This window comes from Saimiri boliviensis, chromosome 7 (genome assembly GCF_048565385.1).
Source record: "Saimiri boliviensis isolate mSaiBol1 chromosome 7, mSaiBol1.pri, whole genome shotgun sequence".
Lineage (NCBI taxonomy): Eukaryota > Metazoa > Chordata > Mammalia > Primates > Cebidae > Saimiri > Saimiri boliviensis.
Window position 1 is genome coordinate 24,430,904 of NC_133455.1, and position 23,357 is coordinate 24,454,260.

The 23,357-nt window shown below is 48.4% G+C and overlaps 1 protein-coding gene across 6 annotated transcripts in view; it reads left to right on the top strand.

Annotated features, from left to right (window-relative positions):
- The window catches only part of SSH1 (slingshot protein phosphatase 1), a 79,719-nt gene that overhangs the window by 38,577 nt on the left and 17,785 nt on the right, over positions 1-23,357 (top strand). For all 6 annotated transcript variants that reach the window (XM_039472171.2, XM_039472169.2, XM_074402274.1 and 3 more), the window contains 10 exons: positions 2,935-2,999; positions 4,091-4,212; positions 9,808-9,876; positions 11,201-11,266; positions 13,383-13,577; positions 14,821-14,914; positions 16,307-16,435; positions 19,630-19,676; positions 21,100-21,246; positions 22,775-22,975. In XM_039472171.2, coding sequence (XP_039328105.1) covers positions 2,935-2,999; positions 4,091-4,212; positions 9,808-9,876; positions 11,201-11,266; positions 13,383-13,577; positions 14,821-14,914; positions 16,307-16,435; positions 19,630-19,676; positions 21,100-21,246; positions 22,775-22,975 — 1,135 coding nt within the window. The remainder of the gene's footprint in view (positions 1-2,934; positions 3,000-4,090; positions 4,213-9,807; positions 9,877-11,200; positions 11,267-13,382; positions 13,578-14,820; positions 14,915-16,306; positions 16,436-19,629; positions 19,677-21,099; positions 21,247-22,774; positions 22,976-23,357) is intronic.

A 23,357-nucleotide genomic window follows, 5' to 3' on the forward strand; every position in this document is an offset into this window, starting at 1 on the left:
CTTGTGCCCTGAGGTCTGGAATGCACGATGAGGTCAGAAGGCAGAGGGGCCACCAGCTGTCCATGGGCGGTCTGTAAATGACCTTGGGACAGGCACAGACTAGACTTTAAACTAGTTCCTTTTTTTCCCTAGAATTACCATCAAGTTTCCTGAATGTACCAGAGTGCCCCCAGTAACACCGTGCAGAGCTGAGTACAATTGAGAGTTAATTCTGTCCATGGAAAAGTAGTCCAGTTTGTTTCAGCCAGTCTGGTCAATTTGAGACCCTTTCTAGGGCTTATATTTTTTGTGTGTGGATGTCAGACTGGGGTTTGGATTTCTGTCTGTCAGCAGTTCCATATCTCAGCAAACAATCCCACTGAAAGAAGTTTATCTGTGTGGAAAATGTCCCTTTCATTTCGGCATTTATCAGGCAGGGGTTTATTTTTGCTTTTCTCAATACAGTTCTGTGACTCGGGTAGGTGGTGGGAGGGCCCAGGCAGGTGAAGAACCAGCTCATGGTCTTGTGTTGCGTTGGTGAATAATAGGTGGAGGAAGTGGGGGGAGCTCTATGACTTTCTTTAATGTGAACCCTTATCTCCAGATCACTCATCATAGGAAGCAGGGCCAACATAGGATGTTATACACTGTGAAATTGTGTAACTGGAGATCATAAATAAGAGGAGCATGGTTCTTTTCTTTTTAAAATTTTATTTATTGTGGAAAGAATGCTTCATTGGGCCAGCTTCAGTGGCTCATGCCTATAATCCCAGCACTTTGGGAGGCTGAGATGGGAGGATCATTTGAGCCCAGGAGCTCAAGACCAGCCTGGGCCACGTGACAAAACCCTATCTCTGTTGAAAAAGAAAAAGAAAGAACATTTAACATGGCATCTACCCTCCTGAGTAGAGGCACAAGTTTCTAATGACCCAATTCCTCTCTGAGGCAGGAAGTGCAATTTGGATATCATCTGTCATTCTCCCTTAAAATGAAAAATATGCTTTTGCAAAAAGGAACAAACACAGTGTTTTCTTGTGGAGCATTTGAGTGTGTAAGCATCATTGATCCTTTTGGGGCTCTGATTGTGATGTATAGGATACATTTTTTTCCTTTGTAGAGACAGGGTCTCATCATATTGCCCAGCTGGTCTCAAACTCCTGGGCTCCAGCAATCCTCCTGCCTTGGCCTCCCAAGTAGCTGGGACTACAGATGTGAACCAGAAAGCCCAGCTAATTTTTTTTTTTTTTTTTTTTTTGAGACGGAGTTTCGCTCTTGTTACCCAGGCTGGAGTGCAATGGCACGATCTCGGCTCACCGCAACCTCCGTCTCCTGGGTTCAAGAAATTCTCCTGCCTCAGCCTCCTGAGTAGCTGAGACTACAGGCACGCGCCACCATGCCCAGCTAATTTTTTTTTGTATTTTTAGTAGAGACGGGGTTTCACCGTGTTGACCAGGATGGCCTCGATCTCTTGACCTTGTGATCCACCCGTCTCGGCCTCCCAAAGTGCTGGGATTATAGGCGTGAGCCACCGCGCCTGGCCAGCCCAGCTAATTTTTTACTTTTCTGTAGAGACAAGGTTTTGCTATGTTGCTCAGGCTAGTCTTGAATGCCTGGCCTCAAGTGACTCTCCTGCCTTGGCCTCCCAAAGCACTGGGATTACAGGTATGAGCTACCACACCAGGCTGATATTAGGATCTTTACAGATGAATCTTTCTTCAGAAAGAAATCCTTGCAAATATAAAGAAAAATGTATAAGCTGGAGAAAAAAGCAACCTTGGAGTCACACCTGCTACTTATTAATTATACACCTCCCTTACAGCTTTCCCCCTCTGTGAAAGTGTGCCCTTCTTCTGACAGGGTCTCCTGCTTTGCTTGAGACTCATGGCCAGGAACCTCCTGAACTCTGGGGCAGCTCCGAGAAGTTCAGAAGCCACCCAGGATTACTGCGTGTTTTACATAGTGAAGAAAAAAGAGAGAGTTCATAATTTTTGGCAAGAAAAGAGAAAATACAGATTGTTGTCTACTCAAATTATTTCTCTGGGCAACCAGCATACAGCTGCTATCTGTAGACTCACTTAAACATTTCCCCACCGTGGTATGGAAATAATGTCTGCCTCCTGTGGAAAATGCAGAAGTTTGAAGTGGGGGCAGGGTGGGGCGGCTCATGCCTGTAATCCCAGCACTTTGGGAGGCCAAAGTAGGCAGATCACTGGAAGTCAGGAGTTCGAGACCAGCCTGGCCAACATGATGAAACCCCGTCTCTACTATAATATACAAAATACTCTACTGTAATCTTTACGATAATCTACTATAGTCTCTACTATAGTCTACTATAATATACAAAAATTAGCCAGGCATGGTAATGGGTGCTTGTAATCACAGCTACTTGGGAGGCTGAGGCGGAAGAATCACTTGAACCTAGGAGGCAGAGGTTGCAGTGAGCCGAGATCGCACCACTGCACTCCAGCCTGGGCGGCAGTGTGAGACTCTGTCTCAAAAAAAAAAAAGAGAAGTTTGAAGAGGAGACCTAATGCTCCGTCCTTTTCTCTGATGATCAGCTCTTAGAGAATGCCTCACTTCCAGCCGCAGCTGCCGTTTCCAGGCACCCCAGCCTGCCCAGCAACATTGGCTGAGTGAAATAACATTTTTCTCCAAGCTTACCTGTGTTTTCCACATTTTGTACTTGGAAACCTACATTGTTATGTATTTCCGGAAATAAGAGCAACTTTTAACAATGTGACAGAAGCTCTGTGTCACCTATCTGCGTCACACAGTATTCAGGGTGGTGTAAGAGAAATCGAGACTTTACGTTCTTGTGATGTTTCTCCTGCGGTGTAGGTAGAGAAATTTTAACTTCTCAGTCTTTTTACAGGCCCTCAAAATCAGCCTTTCAGAGGCTTTTTTTCTAGAAAGTAGGTAGGATGCCTTTTAAACCTTTCTTTATTGGTCCAACAGGTGACCTGCCTCAGCATCTTCAGGTGATGATCAACCTTCTGCGTTGTGAAGACAGAATCAAGCTGGTAAGAAGCAGAATGTCAAGTTAAAAAAAATTTTTTTTTTTTTTTTTTTTAAATTTTAATGAGATGGGGTCTTGCTCTGTTGTCCAGGCTGGAGTGCGGTGGCGTGATCCTAGCTCAGTGCAGCCTCAGACTCCTAGATTGAAGCAATCCTCCTACCTCAGCCTCCTGGGTAGCTGGGACTACAAGTGTGTGCCACTCTGCCTGGCTAATTTTTTAAAAAATGTTTGTGGATATGGGGTCTTGCTTGTTTGCCCAGGCTCATCTTGAACTCCTGGCCTCAAGTGATGCTCCTGCCTCTGCCTCCCAAAGTCCTGGGGTTATAGGTATAAGCCACCATGCCCAGCCAGCAAGTTTTAATTTTTAATTGTGAAACTTGGTGGGGAACCATCCATGGATGATGGGGGGAAAGCTTTTATGTTACAACAAATGCTCCCCAAATTGTTCACCAAAGCCAAAGCCAGGTTGACTCCTCAGTATCCCAGAGGGGCCAGAGGAGGGATAAAACATGTCTCCACAGCAGTTGTCCTAAACAAGAACTTTCTTTGAATTTCATTTGTTCACCGATTTCATGCATTTGTGGGTGGCTCCTCTGAGCCAGGCAGTGTCCCTGGTGCTACAGAGAGAAACAAGGCCTGGTTCCTGCTCTCAAGAATTTCCTCTTTGTTTTTTTGTCATTTTTTGAGACAGAATCTCACTTTGTTGCCCTGGCTGGAATGCGGTGGCGCGATCTCAGCTCGCTGCAACCTCTGCCTCCTGGGTTCAAGCAATTCTCATGCCTCAGCCTCCCGAGTAGCTGGGATTACAGGTGCATACCACCACACCCATCTAATTGTTGTATTTTTAGTAGATGGGGTTTTGCCATATTGGCCAGGCTGATCTCGAACTCCTGACCTCAAGTGATCTGTCTACCTTGGCCTCCCAAAGTGCTGGGATTACAGGCCTGAGCCACCATGCCCAGCCAAGAATTTACTCTTTGTTTTTAACTCCCAGAGGGATAGGTAGAACACTGAAAGTGTTGATCTTGCATTGGAGATGGGACAGAGGCACCACCTCCAAAGCAGGCCAGTGAGAGCATGTCTGCCCTGTTCCAGGCCGTGCGCCTGGAGAGCGCCTGGGTGGACCGGGTCCGGTACATGGTGGTGGTGTACAGCAGCGGGCGCCAAGACACCGAGGAGAATATCTTGCTGGGAGTGGACTTTTCCAGTAAGGAAAGGTGAGTCTGGTGGACTAGGTGTTCCCTTCAGTGAGGGGCCAAGAGTTGCTGCTGGAAAAAGGTTTCCATGGTCACATAGCCATCAGAGGTGGGAGAGGGCTGCATCCCGATGGAACACTAGGGTGTGCCAGGCACTGTGCCAGCTCCAGGCTGTGCTCTCGGAACACAGAGCCAATTGAGAGGACAGAAAGTTGTACTTAGAGGTTTCATACCAGCTACTGTAGAGCGGGGCACCCTAGCCAGGAATGCTTCCTGAAGGAGGTAACAGCAACACCGAACACAGAAGGCCAAACGAGTCAGCCAGGGCAAGCAAGGAGACCCTCCCGGGCAGAGGGGCCCATGCAAAAGTGTGGAGGTTGGTGGGCTTCGTCCCAGGCACCTGACCCCATAGTGATACTCCATGGATTCTCAAGTGCTTCATGCCAGGTTCTAGGTCAGAGGGTTAAAGAGTAGCTTGTAATTTCCCACTAACTGGAGGCCAAGGAAGTTACAGCATTGACCCCATGGTGTGTGTGAGATGAGGGTTTAATCACTCCCGTTACGTCTCAGATAAGTGAATGCCTGTGAGATCATTGCAAAACCTGGATTTGTTAAAACTAGATTAGGCTCCCTTTATTCATCATTCTTTCATCAACTCATTCTTTAAGCATATGATTTATTTGCGTTCTCCTGTGTATGAGGCAATGGGCTAGGCCCAGGTAAACAAAGAAGCAGCAGTACACACAGTTCTTAGCCTCAGAGAGCTTCCAAGCAAGCAGGAAGACAGTCACAACAATCAGGTAGGAGGGAGACAGTGATCGCAGGAGGGGGCGGCTGTTGAGAGCGCCTGGCAGGGGTGAAGCCTGAACCAAATCTTTTTCTTTTTTTTTTTGAGACGCAGTTTTATTCTTGTTGCCCAGGCTGGAGTGGTGCAGTGGCGCAATCTTGGCTCACTGCAACCTCCGCCTCCCGGATTCAAGTGGTTCTCCTGCCTCAGCCTCGCAGGTAGCTGAGATTACAGGCATGTGCCATCACGCCCAGCTAATTTTTGTATTTTTAGCAGAGACGAGGTTTCTCCATGTTGGTCATGCTGGTCTCAAACTCCTGACCTCAACTAATCTGCCCGCCTTGGTCTCCCAGAGTGCTGGGATTACAGGTGTGAGCCACCATGCCCGGCCCCTAAGCCAAATCTTAATGGGCAAGTGGGCAGTCAGGTGAGCTCCAGGGTGGAGGCAGAGCAGTGAGGTGCATTTGAAGAGTATTTCAGGCAGAAGCAACAGCAGAAACCAGTCAGGGAGGGTGTGAGTGTCATGGTAATGGTACGGTCTTGCCTTGTTCCCGTGAGAGCTTCTCTTAAGTCACTTGCTAGCGACCGATACTTTGATGCTTGTTAGAAGGAAATGAATAAAACAGAAAGGACATTTCTTTTGTGACAATATCCCCCAGCCCTGCAGTACATAATAAAGAGCACTATGAGAAAGTTTCCTGTGGCACATGTCAGGGATGGAATTGGGGCTGCCGTCTGTGGCCTTGGGCTGGTTGGGAATCTGGGCCTAGAAGAACCTGTAGCATAGGAGGTGCTTGGACGTGAGCTCTGAAGAGCCACTTGGAGGCTGGAGGGTGTGGTCCATTAGGACAGGGTGCCACCAGGCAGGTGCTTTCAGAAATGCCCAGGTGTTTAGTGTTTGACAGTGTTGTGTTTGTAACTGTTCTTCCAGTGACTGTCCAGCTTTTCTGAATCTTCCTGGGGCAGGGCTAGCATAGCGTAGCACACCTACAAAATGCCTCCGTGAACATCGCACTTAACCCTTTCATCCCCCTGGGGTGGGTAGTCCTGCCTCAGATTTTACACACAAGAGTCAGAGCTCATAAGGCTGCAGTGATTACCCCAGGGTCATCCCAGTAAGTGGCTGGGCTGGGACTCAGAGGCAGGGCTTTTCCTATGACCTGTTAAATGAGCAGACACCACTCATTCTTTCCCAGTGGGCTGCCGCTCTCTCCTCTACACTGCCTTGCTCATTCATTCACTCCTAGGTGTATCATGCATGGACTTGTTAGCTCTTTCCCTGTGCCGGGTGCCCCGTCAGTTGCTGGGACCACATCAGGGAGCCTGGCAGACACACCTGCACTCTCGCAGAGCTCATGGGTCAGCAGTCATGGGCGTACCTTAGAGGCACACACGTGCACCGACCCCAAGGTGCCCTTTCCCCCTGCCCTCTCCTCCCTTTGCCGCCCCCCCCCTTGGCACCATGACTTCAGTTCTTGCAGGCCCCTCTCCCTGTGGTTCCCCTGCCTCTGCTTCACACTCTTCCCTCAGGTTCGAATCCCTACACCCTCTGAGCAGGAGCCACGGCCCACATGTAGGCACTGACCCCAAGGCCGGGGCAGGTCTCTGAGGTTGGAGAGGGTGGTCGAGAGGCCATGCAAGTTGAGCAGGGGCCTGATGGGAACCAGAGCTAAGCTGTCCTTTCTGTCGCTGGGTCTGATACAGCTGCCCTCTGTGCCTAGGTAATCCCGGGGGCTGGGAACTGGGCCTTCTCCTGCAGCTCCCACACTGCCTGGGCGCCAAGCTGTTGGCTTCTTTCCTGGCTTGGAAACAAAGTCCAGGTCCCCACCAGACACCTTTGGCCTGCTGAGGGTGCAGTATACTTGTTTTTTCTAAACTCCTTCCATGGGATTTTGTTTTTTATTCCCCCTGCCAAAGGGGGAAAAAAAAAAAGATGAGCATTGCCCCCAAAGGGCATCTTCATAGAGAGTCCAAGTGCTGTCCAAAAGGCCGCATTGGAATGACAGCTGCGCAGCGGCCTCACGCGCTCTCAGAGTTTTGTTTTTTTTTTTTTTTTTTTTTTGTAAGACAGGGTCTCACTTTGTCACCCAGGCTGGAGTGTAGTGGCTTGATCTCACCTCACCACAACCTCTGCCTTCTGGGCTCAAGCGATTTTCCTGCCTTAGCCTCCTAAGTAGCTGGGATGGTAGGTGCCTACCACCACACCCGATTAATTTTTGTATTTTTAGTAGAGACAGGGTTTCACCATATTGGCCAGGGTGGTTTCAAACTCCCGACCTCAAGTGATCTACCCTCCTCGGCCTCCCAAAGTGCTGGAGTTACAGGCGTGAGCCAACACGCCTGGCCTTGCTCAGTGTTTCATATCTGCATATGCATCCTGCGGAGACCAGAACAGCCACGCCATCCTTGGGCTCAATCTTGGATTTTTTTCTTGTTTGCTTGCTTGTTTTTTGTTTGTTTTGTTTTGTTTTGTTTTTGTGGAGACAGGATCTTGCTCTGTCACCCAGGCTGGAATGCTGAAATTATGGCTCATTGCAGCCTCAATCTATCCAGGCTTAATCAATTCTCCCACCTCAGCCTCCTGAGTAGGTGGGACCACAGGCACACACCACCATTCCCAGCTAATTAAAAAAAAAAAAAAAATTGTAGAGATGGAGCCTCACTGTATTGCCTGGACTGGCCTCAAACTCCTGGGCTCAAGCAGTCCTCTTGCCTCCACTTCCCAAAGTGCTGGGATTACCGATGTGAGCCACCGCACCCAAGCAGGATTATTTGTTCAATTCCTGTTGGGAACATTTTGAGTGCCATGAGTGTATGCCACTGTCCATGCATCAGCGTTTTGCTGTCGGTGAAGGACTCCACGATGGGGTCTTGGGACAGGTCTGTCTCCTGCCTGGCCCTCCAGATCCATCTCGCTTCTCCACTCCTGCACAGGCCCTAGGAACCTGGAGCCTGCTTTCTTCTTCTGCAGTTACCCCCACCCACTCTATCCTTTGGGGTCACTTTTCCTCTAAATAGACCCAGTTTAGATATATATCCCTTTCCTGCTTACGATATATGCCTCCAGATGGAGACAAGAGGTCTGTTTGAGTCCAGGAGTTTGCGACCAGCCTGGTCAATATGATGGGGCCTTATCTCTACAAATTTTTTTCTTTTTTTTTTCTAAAGCTGGGCATGGTGGCAATGTGTCTGTGGTCCTAGCTAGGTAGGAGGCTGAGGCAGGAGGATGATTTGGCCCGGGAGATCGAGGCTGCCATGAACCGTGATTGCACCACTCCAGTCTGGGTGACAGAGCAAGACCCTGTCTCAAAGAAAAATATGCTTCTCATGGGCCCTCCTTCCTTGTAGAAATCTTGCTGTTAATCATCATAGGAGTGCTGGAAACTCACAAAAGTAACAGCTAGGGGACGATAGGAGATGTGTGAGTGTTGCAGTCATGCAAGGTCTCTGGTTCGTGCTCATGGCTCTAGTTGAAGGCCGTGAGCAGAAGTCACCCGTGGGCTGAGCCTCTTGCCCATCTGTGTCCAAGGGAGGCCGGTCTAGGGGTTATGGTTCCACATGGTTTCCTGTGCCCCTGATTTCCTATGGGCAGTCTCATCCCTGCCCTCTTGGGCTCTGCCTGCCCTGGAAGGCCCTGCTCCTGGCCTGGGCCTGGCCTTGGCACCCCCCGTCCTGTGCTCTCTGTAGCTCTCTATGCTGTGCCCACCTCCTTATCAATTCCTGGTGATGTTGTCATTGCTCAGGTCAGGTCTTCTGGGCCTGCTGGCATGTTCCCAGGACACCGTCTGACCTGGCTTCTGCCTATGGGATTTGGGCTCGACAGGGACCCCTTCCTTGCCTGTTCCTGGCGTTGACGCAGCCATGTGGTCCCTAGAGCTCTGTGAGGCCCAACATAAATTTTATTTTGCAATGCTATAAGGAAAATACAGTTAGTCCCTCTGGAGTGGGTAGGACAGCAGGGAGGGACCTGAGAATTTGTCCAACCCAAAAGCCTGAGAATCAATGGCCAGAAGGGCTTGGAACAACCTTCTCCATAGATATAGAAGCATGGGGTTGAGAAGAGTCCTGCATGGTGGTGGTGGGGTGGGGGAGTTGCTGTCCAGGAGGGGAGCTGGGTCTGTGAGCCCCAGAGGCCCCATCCACACAAGCACACAAAAATGTGACTGTGGTGTTGGCAGCAGTAGAGATGGACGCGTGAGATTCCTAAGGTCCTCGGAGTTGGCCCCTTGGCATGGTCACAGCGGCTTCTCACAAGCCGACTTTTAAACGCCTGCAGAATTGTCATCATCATCTGAGCAGACCCTCTGATAAGCCCTTTCTTTTCCCCGGTTTTTAGTGGCGCCAGTCTCTGCAGTCTTTCGGTATCATTTCAGTGGTAGGATGGGCAAAGCAAAACCAGATTAAGCGAGGCTGTAAAACCGCAGCCACACTAAAGGTGCAGGCACATAGGCGATGGTGAGCTCCGGGAACAGTGTGAGCATGCTCCCCTCCCTGCCACCCAGGACAGGCCGGGCCAGGCTTGGCTGCTGAGTACACATGTGGCCCCTGCCAGCAGAGCACCAGCCCTTGGTGGCTGCCTCCCTGCTGTAGAGTGGGCATGCGGTCAGCCCACACTGTACCCCAAGAGTGTTGGCTGAGCACTTACAGAGTTGTGTCCACAAAGCCATCCCTGACCTGTGTTTTCTAGAATTCATCAGTGAACACTTCCTATGTAGACGCTGCTCCCACATGTATATCCAACAGCTGGTTCTGGGCCAGGCGGTGAGCTGGAAACGCTGTGAACCTTCATGTGGGTGAATGCTAACTCCACGTCTTCTCCCCCCTTGCAGTAAAAGCTGCACTATTGGGATGGTTCTCCGGCTGTGGAGTGACACAAAAATCCACCTTGATGGAGACGGGTAAGGAAATCTCTTTAAAACCTCCTCTTACTGAATGTAGGCTTTGAACACGAGCTAGTTGGGGCATCCTTGGCTGATCATTAGCACAGACTCATGTGTGGCAGGACTGTCACTAGGAAGTGACAGTCCTGCCACACGTGATATTTTAATAATCTTAAAATATATTAATTTTAACATCTTTGTATTAATTTTTTTTTTCAACGGAGTCTTACTCTGTCATCTTGGCTGGAGTACAGTGGTGTGATATCGGCTCACTGCAACCTCTGCCTCCTGGGTTCAAGTGATTCTCCTGCCTCAGCCTCCCGAGTAGCTGGGACTACAGGCATGTGCCACCGTGCCCGGCTAATTTTTGTATTTTCAGTAAAGACAGGGTTTTACCATATTGGCCAGGCTGGTCTCAAACTCCTGACCTCAGATGATCTACCCACCTCGGCCTCCCAAAATGCTGGGATTACAGTTGTGATCCTGTAATCCTCGGATTACCACGCCCGGCCTGTATTAATTTTTAATATTTTATGTTAGTATTTATATTTTTATATTAACACTTTTCTATTTTTTTATATATATATATATATATATATTTTTTTTTTTTTTTTTTTTTTTTTTTTTTGAGACGGAGTTTCGCTCTTGTTACCCAGGCTGGAGTGCAATGGCGCGATCTCGGCTCACCGCAACCTCCGCCTCCTGGGTTCAAGCAATTCTCCTGCCTCAGCCTCCTGAGTAGCTGGGATTACAGACACGTGCCACCATGCTCAGCTAATTTTTTTGTATCTTTAGTAGAGACGGGGTTTCACCATGTTGACCAGGATGGTCTCAATCTCTTGACCTCGTGATCCACCCGCCTCGGCCTCCCAAAGTGCTGGGATTACAGGCTTGAGCCACCGCGCCCGGCTCTATTAATATATTAATAGGTATTTTTATATATTGATTATTTTCCATGCAAATCCTATGAATATAGTTTCCGTGCAGTTACAAAAAGGAACGGCCAGGAGTGTGGGGCAGGAGGTGGCAGGTAGGCAGGAACCATGTGGGAACATAGAAGAGATGTTCTTGGAGGTCCTTGTCTGGCACCCTTTGCCAGGCTTTCAGTTTTTGGTGGAACTCCAATTGCTGGGTTAAAAACAAGCCCTCCTCATCAGAGAATGTGTCTTTTTCTGCTCTTGCCCATGTCTCTGCTGCAGCGGGTTCCATAATCCCCCATCAGGCAGCATGAGATGTGCTTGTTTCGGCGTGCAGGTGGGCTGGCTCCCTTCTCCCAGAGTGATTTCACTAAAGGGGCTGATTTCTCACCACGGATACCTTTCTCTCTGTTTTTCTTTCTCAGTGGTTTCAGCGTGAGCACAGCAGGAAGGATGCACATATTTAAGCCTGTGTCTGTCCAGGCCATGTGGTAAGTGTGGTTTTAGGACTTTTAACTCCCTAGAAATATTTTCTTAGCTGATAGCATGAATAGAAAAACCCCTTTTACCGAGAAGCTCATTATGTATGCACATATTTGGGGGGACCACAAAATATACGTAACATAAAATTTACCATTTTCACCATATTTACAGACACAGTTTTCAGTGGCATTAGTATATTCACAATGCTTGGGCAGTTTGGGGTTTCTTGTATTTTTGAGACAGGGTCTTGCTGTGTCTCCCAGGCTGGGGTGCAGTGGTGTGATCATGGCTCACTGCAGCCTTGACCTCCCAGGCTTAGGTGATCCTCCCACTGCAGCCTCCCAAGTAGCTGGGACTACAGGCACGTGCCATCACAACCAGCTAACTTTTGTATTTTTTTGTAGAGATGGGATCTCACTATGTTGCCCAGGATGGTCTCAAACTTCTGGCCACAAGCAGTCCTCACACCTCAGCCTCCCAAAGTGCTGGGATTACAGGCTGAGCCACTGTACCTGGCCTCAGCCTATATATATATATATTGTTTTTGTAAAAAGAAGTAAAGTGGGCTGAGTGCAGAGGCTCATGCCTGTAATCTCAGCACTTTAGGAGGCTGAGGTGGGTGGATCACCTGAGGTCAGGAGTTTGGCCAACATGGCAAAACCCCGTCTCTACTAAAAATACAAAAAATAGCCAGGCGTGTTCGTGCGCACCTGTAATCCCAGCTACTCAGAAGGCTAAGGCAGGAGAATCGCTTGAACCCGGGACGTGGAGGTTGCAGTGAGCCAGATCACACCACTGCACTCCAGCCTGGGCCACAGAGCAAGATTCTTATCTCAAACAAAAACAAAAACAAAAGACGACATAAAAGAGGGTGATTAAATAAAACAGATTCTTAACATTGTTTCCCAGCCTGCCTCTCCAAACCTCTTCCGTTAGTTTCTGTATTAAAATGACTTTGTAGAACTTATTTCCTTAAGAAATCTAAGCCATTAGAACGTTGTTGATGAGGGGGATGGATGGAAATGTAATTTTTTAGAATGCAGGCAGATGTGTCTGTTGCATATTAAAGACTTCTTTCAGCTGCTAGGCTTAATTGTGGGTCTTATGTTCAGGGTTACCACGGCTTCAAGAGCAGATCTTAATTCTTTGGAGTTAATTGATGGCTTGTAAAATAACCTGTCAACCACCGGATTGGAAGCGTTATGAAGTCGTTTGTTGTTGTTTGTTTCTGCCCCTCTTTGGAAATGGTGTGGGGTGTTCTGTCCACTCTTAGATTCAGTCAGTGAATGTGTCCTGGAGACGAGCTCTGTGCCTGGCTGGCTGGACGCTTCAGGCTGTGTGTATTCCCCAGCACCCCTACGTGTAAGTGCAGCTGTAAGAATGAGCCCTTGGCCAGGCACGGTGGCTCATGCCTGTAATCCCAGCACTTTGGGAGGCCGAGGCAGGCAGATCACGAGGTCAGGAGATGGAGAACATGCTGACCAATGAGGTGAAACCCCGTCTCTACTAAAAATACAAAAATTAGCCTGGCATGGTGGCATGCACCTGTAGTCCCAGCTACTTGAGAGGCTGAGGCAGGAGAATCGCTTGAACCAGGGAGTTGGAGGTTGCAGTGAGCTCAGATTGCACCACTGCACTCCAGCCTAGCAACAGAGCAAGACTCCATCTCAAAAAAAAAAAAGAAAGTAAGCCCTTTACAAACTGCCCTTCTCGGCCAAGCACAGTGGCTCACGCCTGTAATCCCAGTGCTTTGGAAGGCCATGGTGGGCGGATCACTTGAGGCTAGGCGTTCAAGACCAGCCTGGCCAACATTGCAAAACCCCATGTCTCCTAAAAATAAAATTAGATGGGCGTGATGGTGGGCGCCTGTGGTCTCAGCTACTCAGGGGGCTGAGGCAGGAGAATTGCTTAAACTCAGGGGGTGTAGATTGCAGTGAACTGAGGTTGTGCACTCTAGCCTGGGCAACAGAGCAAGACTCTGTCTCAAAAATAAATAATAAATAAATAAATAAATAATTTAAAAGTTATGCCCTTCCGTTCCCGTATTTGAACCCCTTTGTCAAAAGAGGAAACCCTGCATCTCTCGCGCCTTCCTGACCTGACCCTCTCTCCTCCTCACCCCAGGTCTGCCCTGCAGGTGCTTCACAAGGCCTGTGAAGTGGCCCGGAGGCACAACTACTTCCCCGGAGGCGTAGCTCTCATCTGGGCCACCTACTATGAGAGCTGCATCAGCTCCGAGCAGAGCTGCATCAACGAGTGGAATGCCATGCAGGACCTGGAGTCCACGCGGCCTGACTCCCCCGCGCTCTTTGTGGACAAGTAAGCGTGGCACCTCCTGTGGGAACCCACCCAAGCCCACAGGCACCCGCCTCTCCCCGACCTGCCCTGTCCCTGACGCGGAACCTGCACTGGGCCACACCTCCCCTGGAGTCCCTTGAGTGACAGCCCAGCTTTCCCAGAACCAACGTTTAATGCAGGGGCCTGTGACACAGGCCCCTGTCCTATGCAAAAAAAAAAAAAAAAAAAATTACTGATGAATCTGGTAAATCCATTTCTGGGGACAGGGTCCATAACTTCCATCAGACTCTCAGAGGAATGTGTGACCCCCTGTGTCCCCAGCTCCTTGCAGATCTCTGTGGTCTGGCCTTTTAAGATTATCAGAGACTTAATTCCCAGAGCCTCCCGCTCTGCTCTGAGGAGAGTTAGGAATGTGTCCTCGGCTTCCTTGGATCCAAAAACACAACTGCTGAGGGCAGCCTGCCTTAGCAGCGGCCATGGGGAACCACAGGACCTGTGTCCTGTGACCTATGACAGCGCCGATGTGGAGAGGCCACACTCGCTGAGATCTAGTTAGAGAGGCCGAACACTGGTCGCCCCTCCCGTCGGGCTCCGGACCCTGCTCCCACAGTGTGGCGTTCCTCCAGGACGCTGTATTTTAGGAGGACTGTGGATAAACCACAGCGTGTTTAGAGGGCAGAGACCTGAAGGATGGAAGCCACATTAGGAGAGGCCTTGACATCACAAGCTGGCCTAGGGAGGAAGGATAGTTGCCTTTGAATATTTGGAGATTGCTCGTGGGGAAGAAGGATTAGCCTGGTCTGTGTGTCCCCTAGAGTTAAAACCACAGCAAGGAAATACCCAGAGTTTGATTCCGAGGAAGAAAGGGATAGTGGGAGCTGCTGCAGCTGGGCCGAGCTGCCTCGAGACAGTGAGGGCCTCATGCCCAGACGTGTTCGGGCAGAGACTCAAGGGCTTGGGGGCCTGGGGATGTTGCGCTGGCCATTCCGGCGTCCTGCCCTGAGACCGTCTGAGCAAGGCGTGAGTTTCCACACTGCCCTCTGCCCCCTTGACCTGCTCTCCACTCTGTTCACTCCCGTGGGGATCCTAGAGCCGCCGCGGGTTCCCTGTGCGCCTCCCTACTGCCCGAGAACGTGCGCACCAGGAAGCGTGCTCTCCTTGCCAAGCGGCATTCTGTTTAGACCCAGGAGCATCTGGCCTCCCGACACCTCCGACCTCAAGCTTTCTACAGCTTCTTGCTCTCCTCAACGTCGTTTCTTTCCAGGCCCACCGAAGGGGAAAGGACCGAGCGCCTCATCAAAGCCAAGCTCCGAAGCATCATGATGAGCCAGGATCTAGAAAACGTGACCTCCAAAGAGGTAAGACAACTCCTCCCTTCACTGCAGTTCAGAGACCGCGAGGCCTTCCTGTGTCCTGCTGCCGAAAGTGCAGCTGAAGCAGACCAGGCACCTGGCTGCCTTTACCTGTCCCCTTAGCAGCCTCCGGGGGCTTTTTTCTGCCTCATTCTATAATCTCAGCAGGCCTTGGAGTCAGACTCCAGTTTGATTCCAGATCTGCCGCTTATCAGCTATGAGGCATTGGGCAAATTTCTTGACTTTTCTGAGCCTCACCTGTATGGGCTTTGGGGAGATCTCATTCTATGAGATCCGTAGACTGCACCGAGAAACACTGGCCTGTGTTAGTAACACCCCCTTGTTCTCTCTTCTGCTCCATATTACCTTGGGTTTTATGGAAGAGACAGCAGACTTACTTCACAGGATGACAGCTGACCTGCAAATACCAAATTCTAGAATAATTTCTCTCTACTTTTTCATGTTTTTTCCTGGATCACTTTTTTTTTTCCATTGCTTTTTGTTCAAGGTATGCAATGCATTATAAAAGATTAAACTGGGTGGATCTAAGAGATTGAGGTTGACTTTTTAAAAGTTTATATAGAATTTTTTTTTTTTTTTTTTTTTTTGAGATGGAGTCTCACACCGTCCCACGGGCTGGAGTACAGTGGCACGATCTCGGCTCACTGCAACCTCCACCTCTGGGTTCAATCAATTCTCCTACCTCAGCCTTCCAAGTAGCTGGGATTACAGGCACCCGCTACCACACGCAGCTAATATTTTGTATTTTTTTAGTAGAGATGGATGGTCTCAAACTCCTGACCTCATGATCTGCCTGCCGTGGCCTTCCGAAGTGCTGGGATTACAGGCATGAGCCACCATGCCCGGCCTTTTTTTGTTTTTTTTTTTTAAAGAGACTTGGTCTTCCTGTGTTGACCATGCTGGCCTTGAACTCCTGGCCTCAAGCAATCCTCCCACCAAGGCTTCCCAGAGTGCTAGGATTACAGGCGTGAGCTACTGCATCCAACTTTGTCTTATAATTAATGAATACATTTTTTTTAGAAATCGTATTGTGTTACCTTTCCAAGAAAAATGTAACTGATTTTAGATTCTTTGTATTTGACATTTAATTACAAAAGTTAAAGTGCTTTAAACTCAGTAGAAGAGATCTCATGGAAATCAAATTCCTCATTTGAAATAATAAACTTTCCTCAGTTGGGTTTACTTCTAAACTGAGTAACCTGCATTCCTGCCACCCACATGTGTATGCTGCGTGTGTCTAAATGCATTACTCTGAAAAAAAGGGAAAAACCACCTTTTTTGGAAATAGCCACAGTTTGCATTGTAACTTTAATTCTTTTGAGGTGGACAATTGTTTTCTTTAACAAATCACTTTTCCTAATATTTTCTACTCCGCAGATCCGTAATGAATTAGAGAAACAGATGAATTGTAACTTGAAGGAATTCAAGGAATTCATAGACAATGAGATGCTACTTATCTTGGGACAAATGGACAAGCCCTCCCTTATCTTCGATCATCTTTATCTCGTAAGAGGCATGGCCCTGGCAGTGTCTGGTTTGGGGGACATAAATCGGACCCTCTTTGTTTGGAGTTTGCAACAAGTCCGGGAGAAAAAGCAGGCAAAAAGTTTGAGTTACGGGAGCCTCTGTTCTGGCTGGTGGGAGCTCCCCTCTTTGGCCCCTTCTCCGGCCTGCAGACTGCTCATCTGCTCTTGAGCCAGCTGTTTGAGAAGCAGCTCCCAGCTGAGCTGTGGGGAGTTGTTTGGGAGCTATTTGGCATAGTTAACTGGCATGTGCTTCGGACTCTCTCAAACCCTTTGTCTTCTTCAGCCATGAACACAGAGGCCCCATCGGCCCCATCCAGCTACTTCCAAGTGGTTTGTGGGCTAAAAAACCCCAGTTGCTAAAGGAAGCATTTGCCGCCAAACCCCAGAATCACGCCTAGCCATCCTGAGACACAAGAAACAACAGGGAGGACAGGTCACACCGCTGACATGCAGCTCCCACCAAGCTTGTCCAGACAGCTCTTCCGTGCACGGCTCCAGTGCCGCTGGAAGCCTTCCCCCGGTCCTGTAGTTCTGGGTGGGTTCTGCTGATCGCTGTGCACCTCCACAGCTTGCTCAGACTGTCTGAATGCTGTAAATCTCCATAGAAGGCAACTGGCAAGTTTTCCAAGTCAGAGAGGCTATAGAGGAAGGCATGTTACTAAAATTAGAGAGGCCGCACGGTGTCATGAAAATCAGTACCCACCAGGGCCCAAGTTCCCACTTCTCAGCCTCAGCAGCTGTGTGACTTAGAACAAGTCCCTTTCCCTCTGCTTTTCTTCATCCTACACCCCAAGGGATGACTATGAGGATTAAATAAAATACAAGCTGGGCACAGTGGCTTATGCCTAAAGTCCCAGGTCCCAGCTACTCAGGAGGCTGAAGTGGGAGGATCACATCAGCCTGGGAGTTTGAAGCCAGCCTGGGCAACATAGTGGGACCTTGTCTCTAAAAAATAGTTTTTAATAAAATAAAATAAAAAATACGTATCTAAAGCACCAAGTGCAGTTTCTGTAGGCACTAATACTTGGTAACCATTGTTAGTGGAGAATGTGCTTCCTGGGAAAGCTAAGGAAGTAAATTTGCTGCTAGAGACATGAATGACTTCGTATTCTGTAGGAAGTAATTGAGTTACCATGTATATTTCATGATATCTGTGTAGATATATAGATGTGTATTTTTAATATATTTGTGTGTACAGATCTATATAGCTTATATAGTTATTAATTAAAATGCATGTGCATGTGTGGATTTGAAAGCCGTGGGCAGTCCTGGGCACTGATCTCCCTGGCAAGTCCATTTCCCTGGTGAGAAGGGAACAGAAGGCACCTTCGTTCCATTTTTCGCCACTAGGTGGCAGTCACAGCAAGAGGACACTCACGGCTTCTGTGGTGCTCGCGTTATTTTTTGGTGTGGTTCGGTGCTTTATGTCACTTTTTCCATGAGAGATACTAAAGGAATTTTTATGTTTGGGCCTCTCCCTCCAATATGAAAATTCAGCTAGTGTTGCACATTGCCAGCTTGCTCAGGGCCCCTCCACCCCAGGGTCCTGGGTGCGGGAGGGCGGGGGGGATCTGTCCTCCTGGGAACTTGGGAAAGGAAATTTATAGGAAGACAAAGATGGATTGTTTTGCTTTTTATGACACTATGTTGTTTGCATTTCCTAAGAGCAAAGTGGTCATTTTTTCTTTTCTTTTTTTTCCTGTTTCATGACCTTTGAATGCTTGGTTTTCAATGATACCGTTTTTTAAAAGTACTAAATTAAAACATTGCAGAAAGTCTGCAAATAGAAATAGATCTAAGAAAGAAAAAAGCATTCCCAATCTCAATCCAGAGGTAGTCCCTGTAACATTTTGGTATATTTACTTTCCCATCTTCTGTTTTTTGGGTTTTATAAACGCATATATAGCTTCTTTAAAAAGGAACAGAGCCGGGCGCGGTGGCTCAAGCCTGTAATCCCAGCACTTTGGGAGGCCGAGGCGGGTGGATCACAAGGTCGAGAGATCGAGACCAACCTGGTCAACATGGTGAAACCCCGTCTCTACTAAAAATACAAAAAATTAGCTGGGCATGGTGGCGCGTGCCTGTAATCCCAGCTCCTCAGGAGGCTGAGGCAGGAGAATTGCCTGAACCCAGGAGGCGGAGGTTGCGGTGAGCCGAGATCGCGCCATTGCACTCCAGCCTGGGTAACAAGAGCGAAACTCCTTCTCAAAAAAAATAAAATAAAATAAAATAAATAAAAAGGAACAGAGGCCGGGCACGGTGGCTCACGCCTGTAATGGAACCTCCCTGTAACTTTGGGAGGCTGAGGCCAGCGGATCACCTGAGGTCAGGAGTTTCAGACCAGCCTGGCCAACATGGTGAAACCCCCTCTTGGAAAAAAAATATATAAATAAATAACATTTAAAAATATATAAAAAGGAACAGAAAGGAAAGGATCATACTGTTTATGTTTATATAGTTCTGTATCCTGCTCTCTTTTTAAATTTTTTTCCTTACATGGTATTTGCCTGTGTCATTAAATGTTCTGCAAAAAGATAATTTGTTTTAAAGACTCCATCATGAAGATCCAGCCTCATTTATTTTACTCATTTTTTTCCCATTGGACGTTTGGGTGGTTTCTATTGGTTTATTACAAATAATTATAAATATCCTCCTACCTAAATCACTTTGTGAGTTCTGATTATTTCCTCAGGATAGCTTTTTGTAAGTGGAATTACTGGGTCAGAGGGTGGGAACTTTTTCAGTACTGCCAAAATACTTCCCAGAAGGTAGAAGGATTCCTGCTTTAATTAGTGGCTTGTGAACGTGCCCTTCCCTGGGTGGGAGGTCTCAGGTCATTGCCTCTGCTTACAGGACCCCACTGGAATCTTAGGAAAGGAAGTGGGGAGACAGGGAGCAGGTTTTCCTGAACTTGCTGTTTCCCTAAGGCCAAGGAGCCAGTGAGGGCCAGGACCCTTCCCTCCCTCAGTCCTTCCCTCCCTTCCTTCTTCCCATGCTGTGCATACTCACTCAGGAACCTCCTTGAATATTAGCCGCCGGTTCCCTCTGTTCCCTGAGGCCAAGGGGCCGTGAAATAAGACCTCCCAGCCAGGGCTAGGGCAAACTGTGCATCCCCTGAGCAGCTCTGAGGCTGACATGTGACACTCACAGGAGTTTGTGTGATCTGTCTCCCAGGGCTCTGAATGGAATGCATCCAATCTGGAGGAACTGCAGGGCTCAGGGTGAGTCTCCTCCCCTTGTCTTTCCCTGTCCTTCCAGGCAGCTTAGAAACCCTCCGCTCTGCCATGGAGGGGGAGACCTTGGGGCCGCCTGCCTGTAACTGCCTGCACCCTGGTCTCTGAAGTGGCTGCCAGGGGTTGATGTGCATAGCTAAACAGATGTGCTTCCAAACACCACGCCCTGAATAATTCATGGAGTTTAGATTGTGTTGAAGTCTCAAGTGATTGTGTGGGTTGAGGAAAACTTTTTAAAATCCCACTCCAGTGGTGTAGGACCGCCTGGATATTGATCAGGCTCTGTGCCTCCTCCCCCGCCTCCCTGCGCTGCACAGTTTGCTGCAAACTCTAGTGTGGACGCAGAGGTCTGCTGGCTGTTCTGTTAGTCTGCCACCCTGATCCCTGGGCCACTCCTGGCTCTGTCTGAGCTTCTGCTTTGGGGCCTGGTGGGAATCTTGCAACTCTATGCTCAGTGTTGGCCAGAAGCGTATGCCTGTCCTAGTCTGACAGGCACTCAGCAGGGATGAAAAATGTTTCAATCTAGACCTTCAAGAACAGATGTCTGGACTTTTTTTTTTTTTTTAAACAACACAGCCACAAAATCACCGTTCTGTGGGCCTGACATGATGACATTCTTGAATTACCACATTTAAAACTCAAGACTAAACAAATCTTAAAATACGTCTTTAGAACTACTGGTTAAGATGCATTCTTTCAACAGAAAGTATTCTTAAAACTTAAGGCCATACTCTTCTGTGCTTTTGTCTTTCTGGGAATAAAGGACTTCCATAGGTATTTTTTAAAGCATGTCTAAGTATCGTGAAACCTATTTCAGATGTTTTCTAACTCCTGACATGATTTTCTTCCAGAAGTAAAAGTATTGATTAAGTTTAGAGAACTACAGAACCCGGGTTAGCAGACCCTGTCAAATACTTATTTATATATTTTGCCTTGTTTCAAAAAAGGATTTAAGGCAATTCCCAAGGGTATACATAATGGATGGATATAGTCTCCTTCTTAACTATTTAAGCATAGACTCTGGGATTTTTTTAAAGCCTCTGTATACTCAGTTATGAATAGTTATAAATGTATTTAAGTAATACCTATATATGTGTGTGTATATATATATATATATATATATATTTAATTTTCTAGAATGCTTTAAGCTGAGTTTTCTTTTTATAAGATTTTTAAAATAAAGAAATTTGGTTTATTACTATAAATATAACGCATTCTCACCATCTAGAGGGCATTTAGAAAATACGAAAAAAAGGTAACTATTAAGGAAAAACAAGTCTCGCCACGAGCGTATGACCCTTTATTAATGCGTGTTTCCTTTCCTTTTCTTTGCCAGTTTTTTATTACCTTGCTTTTTCAGTTCCTCATTCTGATTCTCCAAATGTGTTTCTTATTTTTTTTCTCATTGCAGGGTTGACTACATTTTAAATGTTACCAGAGAAATCGACAATTTTTTTCCTGGCTTATTTGCGTATCATAACATCCGAGTCTATGACGAAGAGACGACAGACCTTCTCGCCCACTGGAATGAAGCGTATCACTTTATAAACAAAGCAAAGTAAGTGGGTAGAGAGGCGGGGCTGAGGATGAAATCGACCCGCAGAGGCTGGGAGGGTGGGAGCCAACGGGACTGCAGACGCAGGAGTCGGCTGCTGGGAGGGGGCTTGATGCAGGGTGGACCTTTGCTTTTAGTCGCAGGACACCAGGCACCAAAGGGAAGTGGTTGGTCCTCTCCAGGTGGAGTCCCTATTGAGCTTACTCTCTCCCACCTATCCTTGACTGTGACATTTGACCCCCCTTGTCATTATCAGCTCTGATTCCAGGCAAGCCCCAGATACCAAGTGGACACTCAGGGGCCCCACCCCTAGGAAGTTGCCGAGCCAAAGGAGGGTTAGGGTAGGGCGTGCACGGACGCAGGCTTAGAGCTTCTTTGGGACTGCCTCCCTAAGAATACAGCCCGCCTTCCCTCCCTGAGTTACTGTCACGTGGAACAGAACAGCCCATCGGATGTCGTGGCCAGCCCCTCTGCCCCTGAGCCTGACACCGGTTTCACCGGTCTCTGGTGCTCGCTTTATTCCCCTGCGAAACAGTTCTGCCTTACTGGAGTTGAGAACAGAAAGAGAGAACTCTCTGAGGTGCTATCAAGACAATCGCCCTCTTCTGTTTTGTCTCCCTCTGGGTCAAAGCTACCTGGTGTGTCCTGAACCAAATCTTAGTTCCCTTGTATTCTAGGAGACAAACTCAAAGACTCCCTTGACGGAGACTTTAGACCAGCAGTTGGGGGAGGAGGGAAACCACAGATTTACAGGAGAATTTCAAGCTTGGGGTATAGGAAACTGGAGTCAGCTTCCACCTGGTGGGTCTGCCTTTGGTACAAACAAAGTTTCCCAGGTGCTCCCTCACCGGCCTGGCGCTCCTTCACATTCTTAAGCTAGTGATACTTAAAGGAACACTGTCCCCTGGGCCATATCTGGTAAATCAGCCAGGCCTGGGCCAGCGCTGCCTCCTTACAAATAATGGGCCAACCCCATCGCCCATTCCTGGCTTTTCTCTGCGGCCGCCCTCGCTCCTGCTCCCTGGCCCTCCCGTCTGAAGAGCATCTCGTGTTCGCCAGGGCCTTGCAGCTTTCAGTTCGCTGACCCCATTTTTCTGCAGTAACTAATTCACTGTCTCCATCTGCTGTAGCGGCTGAGTAGCTCTTGCAGAAATCCCGTTAGCTGCCCACTCTCAGCCCAGCAAAGGGTTTTTGGTCCCCTGTCCCAGCCATGTGACAAGATTCTCACTTTGTCCCTTAAGGCAGCCAAATGTTGAAGCTTTCCCTGCAAACAAAACATGGCTAGGCCAGAACAGATTTATTTTCCATTGTGTGCTAATTGATTCTACAGCGGTGTTATTTCCTTAGAGGGTGTGTGGACATCTGCTCCGTAAACATTAAGATGTAAGAGGATTTCAGCAATAAGATAACTGTAGGGTTTAGAAAAATGATTGCGGTAAAACTTGAGAGAATGAAGTTGTTGGAGCTTTTTAACTCCTTCCCCACTGCTTCTCCCATGTCCCTCCCCTGACAACTGCTTCCGCCCCTGCAGGAGGAACCATTCCAAGTGCCTGGTGCATTGCAAGATGGGCGTGAGTCGCTCGGCCTCTACGGTCATAGCCTATGCCATGAAGGAATTTGGCTGGCCTCTGGAAAAAGCATATAACTACGTGAAGCAGAAGCGCAGCATCACGCGCCCCAACGCAGGCTTTATGAGGCAGCTGTCTGAGTATGAAGGCATCTTGGACGCAAGGTGGGTGCCTGCCTGGAGAGAAGGGTTGGCAGGCGGAGCTGGAGCAGCCCTGCGGCCAAGCCAGCCAGGCCTCTGTCGGCAGCAGAGCGTGCTCCCATTCCGCCCGGCAGCCGCTTCCGCAGCCAAAATCCTGCCTCTCAGGGGGAGCCAGTTTGAGAAAAACAACTATTGTTTGGGCTTTGATGAGTGGTTTCCAGGAGGGATCTGTTTTGATTTTCTTGGCACACACACAAAGCTGGTTTTGCTGCCAGAGGGAACAGTGCCTCGGTTCTAAGCTAAGGCCTGGCCTGGTGTGTGTGGCGTAGGCACGTGCACATCCCGCTTCCTGGGCATCTGCTTTGTGCGAGCCCTGTGCACCGGCTTTGCTGCGGGAGAACCTGAG